Below are 17856 nucleotides of genomic sequence, written 5' to 3'. Positions count from 1 at the left end.
TGGCATGTTCCGTTGAGGTATTGACGAGCAAAATCTGAATCTTTAATATAAAGATAACTTCACCACAGTTCAGAAATCAGACTTTTTATGGTATACATGATGAAACAAAGCACTGCAAAACCGTGGAAATGTACCTTTTTATACGCCAAAAAGTTGAATGAAATTACATTTGAACTGTCTGTTTAGTTGGTCCTTCAGCTCCTCAAAATTTAAGACAAAATATCCACAGGAAAGTATTGTTTACCCGACTTTTTAGAGTGCTGCTACTGATGTTGAAACATCTATCACCTGGCACATGAGCAAAACCATGTAAACACCTATAAGAAGGCAGAGGTGGTAAGTGGTAACTTGGTACTGTGGAGTTGAAGCGATTTACCCTAGCTGTATTACTGAGTCAGGGTTAATAGTGAAGATGATCCTGTAATGCCACTGTGTTTAATAATGTGCCTCCAGTCTTGTGTAATGAGGTGTGAGTTATGACAGCATAAACAGCAGTGCACTTAAGCATTTTATCACTCTGTCCTAAATCTGTTTATGCACTTTCCTTATTTGGCTGTCACCCAGAGGGGTGGGTGTGTGCATGTGCGTTTGCCTTTTAGATTTGAGATGCAGTTGAATTGTGTTTTTCATTTGAGCGTGTATGTTTGTTCTAAATGTTAATGTTCCTATGGTCCAGAGAGCTTGTGAATGCTCTGTATTGCTGTGGGGCATTTATGTGTGTAAAAGCTGGAGGGTCACAGACAGTGTGTGAAATAACTGGTAACAGAGAGTCAATTGTGAAAGAGTAATTTCTCACCAAACTAAAGGACTGCAGGAGGTTTTGACACTGTGCTCTGTGAAATGTATTTTTTCAATTCCGTAACACGTGAAAGCCAAGGCGGTCCCTCCATCCCCAATGAGCCTGAGGTTTCATTGGACCACACCATACATGAGGTCAAAAGACAAGTGTTTCCATCAGTTGTTATGCTGCCCCCAAAATGCCACTTCTATTCTCAGTTGGAGATTATAAATTTTTTGCTCCGGTCTGGTCAGACTCAATGATCAGGGGTGTGAATATAATATGTGATTGAATTTATGGTTTTGTTTTGTGTCACACCTCGGCTGCTAGTCAGATGAATCCTGCCTACACCAGCAGTTTTGTATTTTGATAGTCTGATACTATATGTCTCATTTGATTTACCACTGTTTTAATTATGACCCACATTATGTAAGCCATAGAATCTAAACACATCCATCTAATTGCTAAATCGGACCTGGTTGTGCAACGTGGATCGTCTGATAAAGTTGAGGGCACTCCAACTCTATGATGTGTTATTAAAGTGACGTGTATGATACATTGGTCAGATAACAACACCACGGTTGGACTGACATTAGTAGGCCCACTACTATTGCCATCTATTGCTTTAAAGCACTGGGATTTATCACATATTTATTTTTGGTAGCTTGAGAGAGTTGCTGAATATAACTGACTGTGTACAGTCGACAGATTAGAACAAAAGTGAAAGAACCAGTGATGTAGGAAAGAGAGGGAGCAAAAAAAGAGACGACAGTGAGAAATCAAGGATCCGTCGATTTTTAGTGATCAGAAATTGGACCTGTGTTTCACAGAGACGGGAAAGCAAGCCAGAAAAGGGAAACCAAAACTCAACTCAATACAGACAGGAGATTTAGTGACAGAACAGTCATCTGTTTTCTGTCAATTATAGCTATGAAGGTATAAATGTTAAATTGATTTCATTAGCAGCGTTTTTTTAAATGTTGTGTGTGTGTATATAGTAAATAATTACCATACATTATTTTAGTAAAAATATCTTCCTTTTGGACAGATAGTCACAAGAAACCATTATAATTAAGTGTTGTCTGTGGTCGGCTACATTAGGATACTCACATCTCAAGTATCTATTGTATGTGACAATACCTATTCTGTCTGTTAGTAGGCTGTCAAGGGTTGCCTTTTCTCTCCAGTAATATTACGGTTTGGAGCTGTAATTATGGCTTGCTTGTGTCTTTGTCAGTTATGTTTAATTAAATAAAGGTTAAATAAAGAAAATAAATGTTTCTCTCATACAATATTTTGTAAAATGTTCGTAAAAAGATCCCAAGTGCTGTGTTCAGTCAGTGTGGTGTTAGCCTTCCCTGCTGGTGATATATTGTAACTGCAGTGTAAAGACTACATTGAGTTGTTCCCTGTGAATCACCAGGTGCTGTTAGCAGTGGATCCTGCTAGCATAGGATCCAAAGGATGGATTATGCCATGAAGTCCCTCAGTCTCCTGTCCTCTGCCTCTCTCTCCAAGTAAGTGCCTGATGCCGCAGCACTGAGGGGATGTGATCCACCGGCAGCTCTGTTTGTTTATTTTAATATAAAATGTATGCCATTAAGAGACTTAGTCATCTGTGCATACATATATATTTTTTTTTTTCACCTTTATTTAACCAGGTAAGCCAGTTGAGAACAAGTTCTCATTTACAACTGTGACCTGGCCAAGATAAAACAAAGCAGTGCGATTAAAAACAACAACACAGAGTTACATATGGGGTAAACAAAACAAAGTCAAAAATACAACAGAAAATATATATACAGTGTGTGCAAATGTAGCAAGTTATGGAGGTAAGGCAATAAATAGGCTATAGTGCAAAATACTTACAATTAGTATTAACACTGGAATGATAGATGTGCAAATAGAGATACTGGGGTGCAAATGAGCAAAATAAATAACAATATGGGGATGAGGTAGTTGGGTGGGCTAATATCAGATGGGCTGTGTACAGGTGCAGTGATCGGTAAGGTGCTCTGACAACTGATGCTTAAAGTTAGTGAGGGAGATAAGTCTCCAGCTTCAGAGATTTTTGCAATTCGTTCCAGTCATTGGCAGCAGAGAACTGGAAGGAATGGCGGCCAAAGGAGGTGTTGGCTTTGGGGATGACCAGTGAGATATACCTGCTGGAGCGCATACTACGGGTGGATGTTGCTATGGTGACCAATGAGCTAAGATAAGGCGGGGATTTGCCTAGCAGTGATTATAGATGGCCTGGAGCCAGTGGGTTTGGCGACGAATATGTAGTGAGGACCAGCCAACAAGAGCGTACAGCTCACAGGGGTGGGTAGTATATGGGGCTTTGGTGACAAAACGGATGGCACTGTGATAGACTACATCCAATTTGCTGAGTAGAGTGTTGGAGGCTATTTTGTAAATGATATCGCCGAAGTCAAGGATCGGTAGGATAGTCCGTTTTACGAGGGCATGTTTGGCAGCATGAGTGAAGGAGGCTTTGTTGCGAAATAGGAAGCCGATTCTAGATTTAACTTTGGATTGGAGATTCTTAATGTGAGTCTGGAAGGAGAGTTTACAGTCTAACCAGACACCTAGGTATTTGTAGTTGTCCACATACTCTAGGTCAGACCCGTCGAGAGTAGTGATTCTAGTCGGGTGGGCGGGTGCCAGCAGCGTTCGATTGAAGAGCATGCATTTAGTTTTACTAGTGTTTAAGAGCAGTTGGAGGCTACTGAAGGAGTGTTGTATGGCATTGAAGCTCGTTTGGAGGTTTGTTAACACAGTGTCCAATGAAGGGCCAGATGTATACAAAATGGTGTCGTCTGCGTAGAGGTGGATCTGAGAGTCACCAGCAGCAAGAGCGACATCATTGATATACACGGAGAAAAGAGTCGGCCCAAGAATTGAACCCTGTGGCATCCCCATAGACTGCCATAGGTCCAGACAACAGGCCCTCCGAGGACCACATTCTGACACCATAGGACATAGAGTCAAGATCAGCATAATTTTCCAATACATTTTACAGTTTTTGACTGTGTGCTTGCATGTGTCTCCTCCAGGTGTGTGACAGCCAGTGTGTCAGCCAGTGCCTCCATGACCCAGCAGCTCCTCGTCGGGACTCGTCGGCCTAAGCCCTTCCGGGTCACCAGCGCTGACCGCAGCGTTAAAAAGGGAATCATGGCTGACGGGCTACGAGACCTAGTCAACAAGGTAAGGAGAACAGAGGAGGAAATGTGGAAGGGATGAAAGAGAAGGAAGAGGATGCTTGAGGAGGAGTACATGTTTAATAAGAGAGAAGAGTGGTTTATGAGTGATGGACAGTAAAGGAAGGGAGAAGGAAAGAGTCTGGTTACTTCCTCTTCATCATACATTTAAGCCACGGAACAATGTGACTCAGAGATGGATAAAAGAGTGGAGGATTTAATGGATGGGTGAGTCAGTGACTTTCAAAGGGAAGCCGAGAACTGGCAGTTTTCTTCATAGGCTTGTATGCTGCAGTACATGCCAGTGGCGTAGGCAGATATAGGTTGCTGGCAGGGCCAGCAAAAATGTAGGTGTGGCAAAAATGTGTGCACTCAAATCATCATTAAATTATCATAAAATAATAGCCTACCCTATACAGTACTGTAATCGATCGCACACAACAAACCATCTTACGTGATTTCACATTAGACCAAATAGTCTTGTAGTCCTACGTAAGTCCATGACTTGCAGTTAACATGCGACTCACATAGACCTACACATAATAAACCATAGGCCTATAATTAAGACTCAGACTAGAACATAATGCCCTGATATAACAGTAATAATCACAATAGGCAACCATAGCCTATATAGACTAGAACAGTGGTCACAAACCTTTACTTAGTCGAGAACACTGAGTCAAAATGCAAGCAGAGTGCAATTCTCTGTGGGTCGCGGGAGATCAAGTGTGCCTATAATATAATATGCCATTTAGCAGACGCTTTTATCCAAAGCGACATAGTCATGCGTGCCTACAATGTATTGTGTGATATCAATTAAATGACCAATGGCCTATAGAGCCTAACTATAGTGCATGGGCAGAGAAGCACAGGGCAAAGTTCTATTTCCAATTAAATTCCTAAAAATGATAGGCAATTTACATTGCCTGGAAATATTGTTTCCTGCAGAGAGGTCCGATTTTCTCCATGTAGGTCTACCTCTTATTATAAATAACGTGGAATCCCTTACATTTCAAATATTGAGTCTCAAGCTAGGCTATATGATGACACTGGTAATAGGTCAGTTGTTGTAACCTATTACTTGCGAGGCACATCGGAGCATAAATTGAAATAACTGTTTTATTTATTTTTTCACTAGACTGATGGTGATGTCTCAGTGGAGGGAGGAAGTCAAAGTGGAGAAGCATGTTCCATGATTTCAAAAAGTGTTGAATAAAAACAGCGTTGTAGTGCTGATCATTGTCTCTGAATGTACTGAAACTGTCTTTAAGGCCCTCGATTAGATAAATGCAATCAGTGATTAAAATAAAGGGGGACTGGAGGCCCTTAATGGCAAAACCACTGATATCAAATAACTTGGCAAATGTGCTAACATCATCTTCTATACACAGTCTCTTGAATTTTTTTTTACTGTGAGCTTTGTTTGGCAATTGTACTTGTTTTTGACTAGTGAGTCTTGGCTAGCTAACGGTGAGTAACCTACAAAGTGTAGCCTACACAGCGATAGCTACTGTTTACTGCATATGGTATCTGTGCAAAGTGACACATGCCAGAACCGTTGTTAGTTTTTACACTTTTTTTGGGGGGGGGTGAAATAGACTATGTACAGCACTAGATTTTATGTAAGATGGGCTTGAATGTCCTGAGGCATCTGACAAATAACTATTATTATTATTTTGTTAAGTTACAGCCTTATTCTAAAATGGATTAAATTGTTGTTTTCCCTCAATCTACACACAATACCCCATAATGTCAAAGCAAAAACAGGGTTTTAAAAATGTATTAAACTACAAAAAACTGATATCACATTTACATGACGCTACAAGCTTGGCACACCTGTATTTAGGGAATTTCTCCCATTCTTCTCTGCAGCTCTGTCCAGTTGGATGGGGAGCGTCGCTGCACAGCTATTTTCAGGTCTCTCCAGAGTTGTTCGATCGGGTTCAAGTCTGTGCTCTGGCTGGGCCACTCAAGGACATTCAGAGACTTATCCCGAAGCCAATCCTGCGTTGTCTTGGCTGTGTGCTTAGGGTCGTTGTCCTGTTGGAAGGTGAACCTTCGCACCAGTCTGAGGTCCTGAGCGCTCTGGAGCAGGTTTTCATCAATGATCTCTCTGTAATTTGCTCCGTTCATCTTTCCCTTGATCCTGACTAGTCTCCCAGTCCCTGCCGCTGAAAAACATCCCCACAACATGATGCTGCCACCACCATGCTTCACTATAGGGATAGTGCCAGGTTTCCTCCAGACGTGACGCTTGGCATTCAGGCCAAAGTGTTCAATTTTGGTTTCATCAGACCAGAGAAGCTTGTTTCTCATGGTCTGAGAGTCCTTTAGGTGCTTTTTGGCAAACTCCAAGCGGGCTTTCATGTGCCTTTTTACTGAGGAGTGGCTTCTGTCTTGCCACTCTACCATAAAGGCCTGATTGGTGGAGTGCTGCAGAGATGGTTGTCCTTCTGGAAGGTTCTCCCATCTCCACAGAGGAACTCTGAAGCTCTGTCAGAGTGACCATCGGGTTCACCTCCCTGACCAAGGCCCTTCTCCCCCGATTGCTCAGTTTGGCCGGGCGGCCAGCTCTAGGAAGAGTCTTGGTGGTTCCAAACTTCTTCCATTTAAGTATGATGGAGGCCACTGTGTTCTTGGGGACCTTCAATGCTGCAGACATTTGATGGTACCCTTCCCCAGATCTGTGCCTTGACATAATCTTGTCTCAGACCTCTACAGATAATTATTTTGAACTCCACAACTCTATTGAGATAATAGGAACTCAACCTGAAGAAAATGTAAGGTGACTGAATTCAGTTCCAGTAAGCTTCTGCCCATGTCAAGTACTGTCCTTAGGTAAAAGACAAATAATGTCCCGTTTGGAACACTGACAAGTAGAGCAAAGAATACATCTTTTATTTTTGTATTTTTGGGCCCAATCTGATTAGGTGGGCCTGGCGCCCCAGTGGTGACATTGCTGACATTGTCTCTCTTGATTTGGTTCTCCAACTGACATTACTGCTGTTTTACGCATGTCTTCGAACATTTTCCAGAAACTACCTACTCAGCAGAGACATGCCAATGTATTCATATACTCGGTACTTGCATTACTCACTATAGAAATCTATGACCCTCAAGAGAATGGAGTGGCTAAGTAACTAACTCTGAGGGGGTATGATTCAGTCCTTAATGACTAGAATGGGTCCATATCTCTTCCAGGCTAATTGGTAGTTTGTTCCCTCTCAGGCAGTGGACTCTCTGCACGTGTCCTGCGTCAGTGCCCTGGTGCTGGATGAAGACGGGACGGGGGTGGACACGGAGGAGTTCTTCCTGACCCTGCAAGACAACGCTGTCCTCATGGTCCTGGAGAAGGGGCAGAAGTGGGCGCCTCCACAGGTTGGTAGGGCCACAATAATACAGTGCATTCAGAAAGTATTCAGACCCCTTCACTTTTTCCACATTTTCTCTTCAATCTACACACAATACTCCATGATGACAAAGTGAAAACAGGTTTTTAGGCATTTTTGCAAATTTATAAAAAATAAAAACAGATACCTTATTTACATAAGTATTCAGACCGTTTGCTATGAGACTCGAAATTGAACTCAGGTGCATCCTGTTTCCATTGATCAGCCATGAGATGTTTCTGCAACTTGATTGGAGTCCACCTGTGCTAAATTCAATTGATTGGACATGATTTGGAAAGGCACACACCTGTCTATATAAGGTCCCACAGTTGACACTGCATGTCAGAGCAAAAACCAAGCCATGAGGCCGAAGGAATTGTCCGTAGAGCTCCGAGACAGGATTGTGTCGAGGCACAGATCTGAGGAAGGGTATCAAAAAATGTCTGCAGCATTGAAGGTTCTCATCATGCTTAAATGGAAGAAGTTTGGAACCACTAAGACTCTTCCTAGAGCTGGCCGCCCGGCCAAACTGAGTAATCGGGGGAGAAGGGTCTTGGTCAGGGAGGTGACCAAGAACCCGATGGTCACTCTGACAGAGTTCCAGAGTTCCTCTGTGGAGATGGGAGAACCTTCCAGAAGGTCAACCATTTCTGCAGCACTCCACCAATCAGGCCTTTATGGTAGAGTGGCCAGACGGAAGCCACTCCTGAGTAAAAGGCACATGACAGCCCGCTTGGAGTTTGCCAAAAGGCACCTAAAGGACTCTCAGACCATGAGAATCAAGTTTCTCTGGTCTGATGAAACAAAGATTGAACTCTTTTGGCATGAATGCCAAGCAACACGTCTGGAGGAAACCTGGCACCATCCCTACGGTGAAGTGTGGTGGCAGCATCATGCTGTGGGGATGTTCTTTCAGTGGCAGGGACTGGGAGACTAGTCAGGATCGAGGGAAAGATGAACGGAGCAAAGTACAGAGATCCTTGATGAAAACTTGCTCCAGAGCGCTCAGGACCTCAGACTGGGGCCAAGGTTCACCTTCCAACAGGACAACGACCCTAAGCACACAGCTAAGACAACGCAGGAGTGGCTTCGGGACAAGTCTCTGAATGTCCTTGAGTGGCCCAGCCAGAGCCCGGACTTGAACCCGATCGAACATCTCTGGAGAGACCTGAAAATAGCTGTGCAGCAGTGGTGGTCAGTGCCATTTTAAGATGATCATGGCCTTATTTCTATTATAGCAAATTGAATGACTCTTTCATATTCCATTCACCTAGTTCAATGTAACAGCGATAGGTTTAGGCTCCTACATGATACTCTTAATTTTCCCTATACCCATCATGAGGTTGCTACAACCTAGCCTATGAATGAAAGTTTACAACGTAGGTGCACACATGTCGAGAGACATTTGAAGTGACAGACAGTGACACACGGACAGATAGTGACATTCAATACCGCCTTGCACACTCTTGCCTGCATCTAGCTGATATAGGGTGTACTCATTAGTCCAACAGCTGCAAACGAGAGTTTCTATTGGACAAATTTGTTCCGTTTGCTTCTGTTTAAGAAACATTTTTCAACAGAATCGGCGGAATGAATACACCCCTGATCACGTGTAAACACAGTTCACTTTCATAGCACCCAACTTTGTATTCCTTCTCGCATCTACAGTATGCGCTCTCCTCCTCTCACCTCTTCCCTTCACTTGTAGACAACACATCAGCTGTATGTGACCAGGCGAAAAAACCTTTCCAAGCCAAACCGCTACACACAGCCTACATCGTTGTCACCATATTAGCTAAAGTAACGTCATAGTCAGCATAGCTAATAGAACTAACGCGTTAGTAAACCCGCTACAATCATGCAGTAACGTTACAGTGTACAGTCAGTAAGCAGTTACACCGGCTGGCCCCAGTTGCAATAAATGAGTAAAATTAAAAGCTTACCTTGACTTGGAAGAGTTCCAGTGTTGTGTTGGAAAGTCATAGCCAGCTAGCTAACATGGCATCCCTCTGTTTGAGAAGGGTGTTTCAGTAGGCTAAACTAGCTAGCTGAATTTGCTAGCTGTGAAAGTGAAAAAAAATATATATTTCTCTCTTGCTTCTCCTTCAGTTTGGAATAAATTAATTTGTTAACTGTTCAACTATTGTCTTTCTCTCTTTGAGTCAACTACTCACCACATTTTATACACTGCAGTGCTAGCTAGCTGTAGTTTATGCTTTCAGTACTAGATTAATTGTCTGATCCTTTGATTGGGTGGACAATGTCAGTTCATGCTGCAAGAGCTCTGATAGGTTGGAGGACGTCCTCTGGAAGTTGTCATAATTACTGTGCAAGTCTATGGAAGGGGATGAGAACCATGAGCTTCCTAGGTTTTATATTGAAGTCAATGTACCCAGAGGAGGACTGAAGCTAGCTGTCCTCCGGCTGCACCATGGTGCTACCCTACAGAGTGCTGTTGAGGCTACTGTAGACCTTCTTTGCAAAATAGTGTGTTTTAATCAATTATTTGGTGACGTGATTATATTTAGTATAGTTTTATCTAAAAAAAAAAAAAAAAATTATCTTTTACAATTCTTTCTTTAATGAAATTTACTGAGGATGGTCCTCCCCTTCCTCTTCTGAGGAGCCTCCACTGCTGTGCAGTGACACTCCCCATCCAACCTGACAGAACTTGAGAGGATCTGCAGAGAAGAATGGGAGAAACTCCCCAAATACAAGCTTTACATCATACGCAAGAAGAATGGAGCCTGCAATCGCTGCCAAAGGCGCATCAACAAAGTACCTAGTAAAGGGTCTGAATACTTATGTAAATGTGATATTTCCGTTTATTTGTAATACATTTGAAAACAATATTCGAAGAAACTGTTTTTGCTTCATCATTATGGGGTATCGTGTGTAGATTGAGGGGAATAAAAAAAAAAAAAAAGTTAGAATAAGGCTGTAACGTAACAATGTGGAGAAAGTCAAGGGGTCTGAATACTTTCCGAATGCTTGCTATGTATGTATGTAAAACTCAGCAAAAAAAGAAACGTCAATTTTTTCAGGACCCTGTCTTTCAAAGATAATTTGTAAAAATCAAATAACTTCACAGATCTTAATTGTAAAGGGTTTAAACACTGTTTCCCATGCTTGTTCAATGAACCATAAACAATTAATGAGCATGCACCTGTGGAACGGTCATTAAGACACTAACAGCTTACAGACGGTAGGCAATTCTCTCTGACTCTGGAAAAACACAAAAAAAAGATGCTCAGATCCCTGCTCATCTGCGTGAATGTGCCTTAGTCATGCTGCAAGGAGGCATGAGGACTGCAGATGTGGCCAGGGCAATAAATTACAATGTCCGTACTGTGAGACACCTAAGACAGCGCTACAGGGAGACAGGACGGACAGCTGATCGTTGAGGGTCTGTCATAGTCTGGGGCGGTGTGTCACAGCATCAGACTGAGCTTGTTGTCATTGCAGGCAATCTCAACGCTGTGCGTTACAGGGAAGACATCCTCCTCCCTCGTGGTACCCTTCCTGCAGGCTCATCCTGACATGACCCTCCAGCGTGACAATGCCACCAGCCATACTGCTCGTTCTGTGCGTGATTTCCTGCAAGACAGGAATGTCAGTGGTATGCCATGGCCAGCGAAGAGCCCGGATCTCAATCCCATTGAGCACGTCTGGGACCTGTTGGATCGGCGGGTGAGGGCTAGGGCCATTCCCCTCAGAAATGTCTGGGAACTTGCAGGTGCCTTGGTGGAAGAGTGGGGTAACATCTCACAGCAAGAACTGGCAAATCTGGTACAGTCCATGAGGAGGAGATGCACTGCAGTACTTAATGCAGCTGGTGGCCACACCAGATACTGTTACTTTTGACCCCCCCCTTTTTTTCAGGGACACATTATTCCATTTCTGTTAGTCACATGTCTGTGGAACTTGTTCAGTTTATGTCTCAGTTGTTGAATCTTATGTTCATACAAATATTTACACAAGTTAAGTTTGCTTAAAATAAACGCAGTTGACAGTGAGAGGACGTTTCTTTTTTTGCTGATGTACACTATCAGTCAAAAGTTTGGACACACCTACTCATTCAAGGGTTTTCTTTATTTGTAATAATAAATAAAGAAGTAGGTGTGTCCAAACTTGACTGGTACTGTATGTATGTAAAATAATTAAAATATATATACAGTGGGGAAAAAAGTATTTAGTCAGCCACCAATTGTGCAAGTTCTCCCACTTAAAAAGATGAGAGAGGCCTGTAATTTTCATCATAGGTACACGTCAAGTATGACAGACAAATTGAGATTTTTTTTCTCCAGAAAATCACATTGTAGGATTTTTTATGAATTTATTTGCAAATTATGGTGGAAAATAAGTATTTGGTCACCTACAAACAAGCAAGATTTCTGGCTCTCACAGACCTGTAACTTCTTCTTTAAGAGGCTCCTCTGTCTTCCACTCGTTACCTGTATTAATGGGACCTGTTTGAACTTGTTATCAGTATAAAAGACACCTGTCCACAACCTCAAACAGTCACACTCCAAACTCCACTATGGCCAAGACCAAAGAGCTGTCAAAGGACACCAGAAACAAAATTGTAGACCTGCACCAGGCTGGGAAGACTGAATCTGCAATAGGTAAGCAGCTTGGTTTGAAGAAATCAACTGTGGGAGCAATTATTAGGAAATGGAAGACATACAAGACCACTGATAATCTCCCTCGATCTGGGGCTCCACGCAAGATCTCACCCCGTGGGGTCAAAATGATCACAAGAACGGTGAGCAAAAATCCCAGAACCACACGGGGGGGACCTAGTGAATGACCTGCAGAGGGCTGGGACCAAAGTAACAAAGCCTACCATCAGTAACACACTACGCCGCCAGGGACTCAAATCCTGCAGTGCCAGACGTGTCCCCCTGCTTAAGCCAGTACATGTCCAGGCCCGTCTGAAGTTTGCTAGAGTGCATTTGGATGATCCAGAAGAGGATTGGGAGAATGTCATATGGTCAGATGAAACCAAAATATAACTTTTTTGGTTAAAAACTCAACTCAGTCGTGTTTGGAGGACAAAGAATGCTGAGTTGCATCCAAAGAACACCATACCTACTGTGAAGCATGGGGGTGGAAACATCATGCTTTGGGGCTGTTTTTCTGCAAAGGGACCAGGATGACTGATCCGTGTAAAGGAAAGAATGAATGGGGCCATGTATCGTGAGATTTTGAGTGAAAACCTCCTTCCATCAGCAAGGGCATTGAAGATGAAACGTGTCTGGGTCTTTCAGCATGACAATGATCCCAAACACACCGCCCGGGCAACGAAGGAGTGGCTTCGTAAGAAGCATTTCAACGTCCTGGAGTGGCCTAGCCAGTCTCCAGATCTCAACCCCATAGAAAATCTTTGGAGGGAGTTGAAAGTCCGTGTTGCCCAGTGACAGCCCCAAAACATCACTGCTCTAGAGGAGATCTGCATGGAGGAATGGGCCAAAATACCAGCAACAGTGTGTGAAAACCTTGTGAAGACTTACAGAAAACGTTTGACCCGTGTCATTGCCAACAAAGGGTATATAACAAAGTATTGAGAAACTTTTGTTATTGACCAAATACTTATTTTCCACCATAATTTGCAAATAAATTCATTAAAAATCCTACAATGTGATTTTCTGGTTGACGTGTACCTATGATGAAAATTACAGGCCTCTCTCATCTTTTTAAGTGGGAGAACTTGCACAATTTGGTGGCTGACTAAATACTTTTTTCCCCACTGTATGTGTGTGTGTATGTATGTGTGTATATATATATATATATATATATACAGCTCTGGAAAAAATTAAGAGACCACTGCAAAAAATATACGTTTCTCTGGTTTTACTATTTATAGGTATGTGTTTGGGTGAAATTAACATTTTTGTTTTATTCTATAAACTATTGACAACATTTCTCTCAAATTCCAAATAAAAATATTGTCATTTAGAGCATTTATTTGCAGAAAATGACAACTGGTCAAAATAACAAAAAATATGCAGTGTTGTCAGACCTCGAATAATGCAAAGAAAATAAGTTCATGTTCATTTTTAAACAACACAAATACTAATGTTTTAACTAAGGAAGAGTTCAGAAATCAATATTTGGTGGAATAACCCTGATTTTCAATCACAGCTTTCATGCGTCTTGGCATGCTCTCCACCAGTCTTTCACATTGATGTTGGGTGACTTTATGGCACTCCTGGCGCAAAGATTCAAGCAGCTCGGCTTTGTTTGATGGCTTGTGACCATCCAGCTTCCTCTTGATCACATTCCAGAAGTTTTCAATGGGGTTCAGGTCTGGAGATTGGGCTGGCCATGACAGGGTCTTGATCTGGTGGTCCTCCATCCACACCTTGATTGACCTGGCTGTGTGACATGGCGCATTGTCCTGCTGGAAAAACCAATCCTCAGAGTTGGGAAACAATGTCAGAGCAAAAGGAAGTACGTTTTCTTCCAGGACAACCTTGTACGTGGCTTGATTCATGCGTCCTTCACAAAGACAAATCTGCCCGATTCCAGCCTTGCTGAAGCACCCCCAGATCATCACCGATCCTCCACCAAATTTCACAGTGGGTGTGAGACACTGTAGCTTGTAGGCCTCTCCAGGTCTCCGTCTAACCATTAGAAGACCAGTTGTTGGGCAAAGCTGAAAATTGGACTCATCAGAGAAGATGACCTTACTCCAGTCCTCTACGGCCCAATCCTAATGGTCTTTTGCAAACCACAGCCTGGCTCTTCTTTGCTTCTCATTGAAGAAGGGCTTTTTTCTAGCTTTGCACAACTTCAGCCCTGCCCCTAGGAGCCTGTTTCGAACCGTCCTCGCCGTGCACTTCATCCCAGCTGCCGTTTGCCATTCTTTTTGTAGGTCACTTGATGTCATCCTACGGTTGTTGAGTGACATTCGAATGAGTTGGCGGTCATCCCAGTCAGTAGAGTGTCATTTTCGCCTTCTGCCGGTCAGTAGCTTTGATGTCCCCAATGTCTGCTGCTTGACCTTGTTCTTATGAACCGCCGTCTTTGAAATTTTATGGATGGAAGCAACCTGACGCTCACTGTATCCCTCTGCCAGTAAAGCCAGAATTGAACCCTTATTTTCCTCACTCAAAACTTTCCTTTTCAACTCTTTTGGCATGGTCAATAGTTATTTTTTGATTAATATTACTTTTGAGGTACTATTAGCACTGTTTTTGCCATCCAGCTGGTCCTATTGCAAGAGGATAATGATGACCACAGCAGTGTTTTTTATACTTTTCCTCGTTAAATAAGATTTGGTTCATGTGATCACCTAATCAGTACCTAATTCAGTAGAATGAGGTGTGCCTGTGTTGGAATTCAACATACACTGGAATGGAATGGCTGTCATACATGTAGAGATGCTGATTTAAGAAAAATTTGCAGTGGTCTCTAAATTTATTCCAGAGCTGTATATAAATATATATATTTTATTTGACATATCTCCCCTGAGCCTTCTTACCACAGAGTCCACTAGGTGGTGCCATTACACCAGGTCACCCAGGTATAATGGTGAAGAGCCCTCACTTCTGTGAATTATCATCCAATTTTATTTGTCACATGCACCGAATACAATTGGTGTAGACATTACCGTGAAATGCTTGCTTACGGGCCCTTCCCAACAATGCAAAGTTTTAAAATAAAAAAGTGACACGAGAAATAAAATACGCCATGGTGCTACACCAGAGAATGCTGTTGAGGCTGATGTCTGTCTGTCTGTCTGTCTGTCTAAGTCGGATGTTTACATACACCTCAGCCAAATACATTTAAACTCAGTTTTTCACAATTCCTGACATTTAATCCTAGTAAAAATTCCCTGTCTTAGGTCAGTTAGGATCACCACTTTATTGTAAGAATGTGAAATGTCAGAATAATAGTAGAGAGAATGATTTATTTCAGCTTTTAGTTATTTCATCACATTACCAGTGGGTCAGAAGTTTACCTACACTCAATTAGTATTTGGTAGCATTGCCTTTAAATTGTTTAACTTGGGTCAAACGTTTCGGGTAGCCTTCCACAAGCTTCCCACAATAAGTTGGGTGAATTTTGGCCCATTCCTCCTGACAGAGCTGGTGTAACTGAGTCAGGTTTGTAGGCCTCTTTGCTCGCACACGCTTTTTCAGTTCTGCCCACACATTTTCTATAGGATTGAGGTCAGGGCTTTGTGATGGCCACTCCAATACCTTGACTTTGTTGTCCTTAAGCCATTTTGCCACAACTTTGGAAGTATGCTTGGGGTCATTGTCCATTTGGAAGACCAATTTGCGACCAAGCTTTAACTTCCTGACTGATGTCTTGAGATGTTGCTTCAATATATCCACATAATTTTCCTTCCTCATGATGCCATCTATTTTGTGAAGTGCACTAGTCGCTCCTGCAGCAAAGCACCCCCACAGCATGATGCTGCCACCCCCGTGCTTCACGGATGGGATGGTGTTCTTCGGCTTGCAAGCCGCCTCCTTTTTCCTCCAAACATAACAATGGTCATTATGGCCAAACAGTTCTATTTTTGTTTCATCAGACCAGAGGACATTTCTCCAAAAAGGATGATCTTTGTCCCCACGTGCAGTTGCAAACCATAGTCTGGCTTTTTTATGGCGGTTTTGGAGCAGTGGCTTCTTCCTTGCTGAGCGGCCTTTTAGGTTATGTCGATATAGGACTAGTTTTACTGTGGATATAGATACTTTTGTACCTGTTTCCTCCAGCATCTTCACAAGGTCCTTTGCTGTTGTTCTGGGATTGATTTGCACTTTTCGCACCAAAGTGTTCATACTTGCGTACAATTTTTTTGTACAGATGAACGTGGTATCTTCAGGCGTTTGGAAATTGCTCCCAAGGATGAACCAGACTTGTGGAGGTCTACGATGTTTTTTCTGAGGTCTTGGCTGATTTCTTTTGATTTTCCCATGATGTCAAGAAAAGAGGCACTGGGTTTGAAGGTAGGCCTTGAAATACATCCACAGGTACACCTCCAATTGACTCAAATGATGTCAATTAGCCTATCAGAAGCTTCTAAAGCCATGACATCATTTACTGGAATTTTCCAAGCTGTTTAAAGGCACCGTAAACTTCTGACCCACTGGAATTGTGATACAGTGAATTATAAGTGAAATAATGTCTGTAAACAATAGTTGGAAAAATTACTTGTGTCGTGCACAAAGTGGATGTCCTAACCGACTTGCCAAAACTATAGTTTGTTAACAAGAAATGTGTGGAGTGGTTGAAAAACTAGTTTTAATGACTCCAACCTAAGGGTATGTAAACTTCTGACTTCAACTGTATGTATATATATATACATACATACATACATACATACATACATACATACATACATACATACATACAGTTGAATATATATATACAGTGGGGAAAAAAAGTATTTAGTCAGCCACCAATTGTGCAAGTTCTCCCACTTAAAAAGATGAGAGGCCTGTAATTTTCATCATATGTACACGTCAACTATGACAGACAAATTGAGATTTTTTTTTTCAGAAAATCACATTGTAGGATTTTTTATTAATTTATTTGCAAATTATGGTGGAAAATAAGTATTTGGTCACCTACAAACAAGCAAGATTTCTGGCTCTCACAGACCTGTAACTTTTTCTTTAAGAGGCTCCTCTGTCCTCCACTCGTTACCTGTATTAATGGCACCTGTTTGAACTTGTTATCAGTATAAAAGACACCTGTCCACAACCTCAAACAGTCACACTCCAAACTCCACTATGGCCAAGACCAAAGAGCTGTCAAAGGACACCAGAAACAAAATTGTAGACCTGCACCAGGCTGGGAAGACTGAATCTGCAATAGGTAAGCAGCTTGGTTTGAAGAAATCAACTGTGGGAGCAATTATTAGGAAATGGAAGACATACAAGACCACTGATAATCTCCCTCGATCTGGGGCTCCACGCAAGATCTCACCCCGTGGGGTCAAAATGATCACAAGAATGGTGAGCAAAAATCCCAGAACCACACGGGGGGACCTAGTGAATGACCTGCAGAGAGCTGGGACCAAAGTAACAAAGCCTACCATCAGTAACACACTACGCCGCCAGGGACTCAAATCCTGCAGTGACAGACGTGTCCCCCTGCTTAAGCCAGTACATGTCCAGGGTCATCTGAAGTTTGCTAAAATGCATTTGGATGATCCAGAAGAGGATTGGGAGAATGTCAGATGAAACCAAAATATAACTTTTTGGTAAAAACTCAACTCGTCGTGTTTGGAGGACAAAGAATGCTGAGTTGCATCCAAAGAACACCATACCTACTGTGAAGCATGGGGGTGGAAACATCATGCTTTGGAGCTGTTTTTCTGCAAAGGGACCAGGATGACTGATCCGTGTAAAGGAAAGAATGAATGGGGCCATGTATCGTGAGATTTTGAGTGAAAACCTCCTTCCATCAGCAAGGGCATTGAAGATGAAACGTGGCTGGGTCTTTCAGCATGACAATGATCCCAAACACA

The 17856-nt window shown here is 42.4% G+C and overlaps 1 protein-coding gene across 1 annotated transcript in view; it reads left to right on the top strand.

The window, feature by feature from the left end:
- Positions 1 to 17856, top strand: part of LOC121575855 (cell death activator CIDE-3-like) — a 34983-nt gene that overhangs the window by 4632 nt on the left and 12495 nt on the right. The window contains exons 3-5 of the mRNA XM_041889146.1: positions 2202 to 2295; positions 3835 to 3985; positions 7207 to 7356. Of these exons, the coding sequence (XP_041745080.1) occupies positions 2243 to 2295; positions 3835 to 3985; positions 7207 to 7356 (354 nt within the window). The 5' untranslated portion in view covers positions 2202 to 2242. The remainder of the gene's footprint in view (positions 1 to 2201; positions 2296 to 3834; positions 3986 to 7206; positions 7357 to 17856) is intronic.

This window comes from Coregonus clupeaformis, chromosome 10, assembly GCF_020615455.1.
Source record: "Coregonus clupeaformis isolate EN_2021a chromosome 10, ASM2061545v1, whole genome shotgun sequence".
In the NCBI taxonomy this organism is placed as follows: domain Eukaryota; kingdom Metazoa; phylum Chordata; class Actinopteri; order Salmoniformes; family Salmonidae; genus Coregonus; species Coregonus clupeaformis.
The sequence above is the reverse complement of the archived record's forward strand: the minus strand, read 5'-3'. Positions and strand labels throughout refer to the sequence as shown.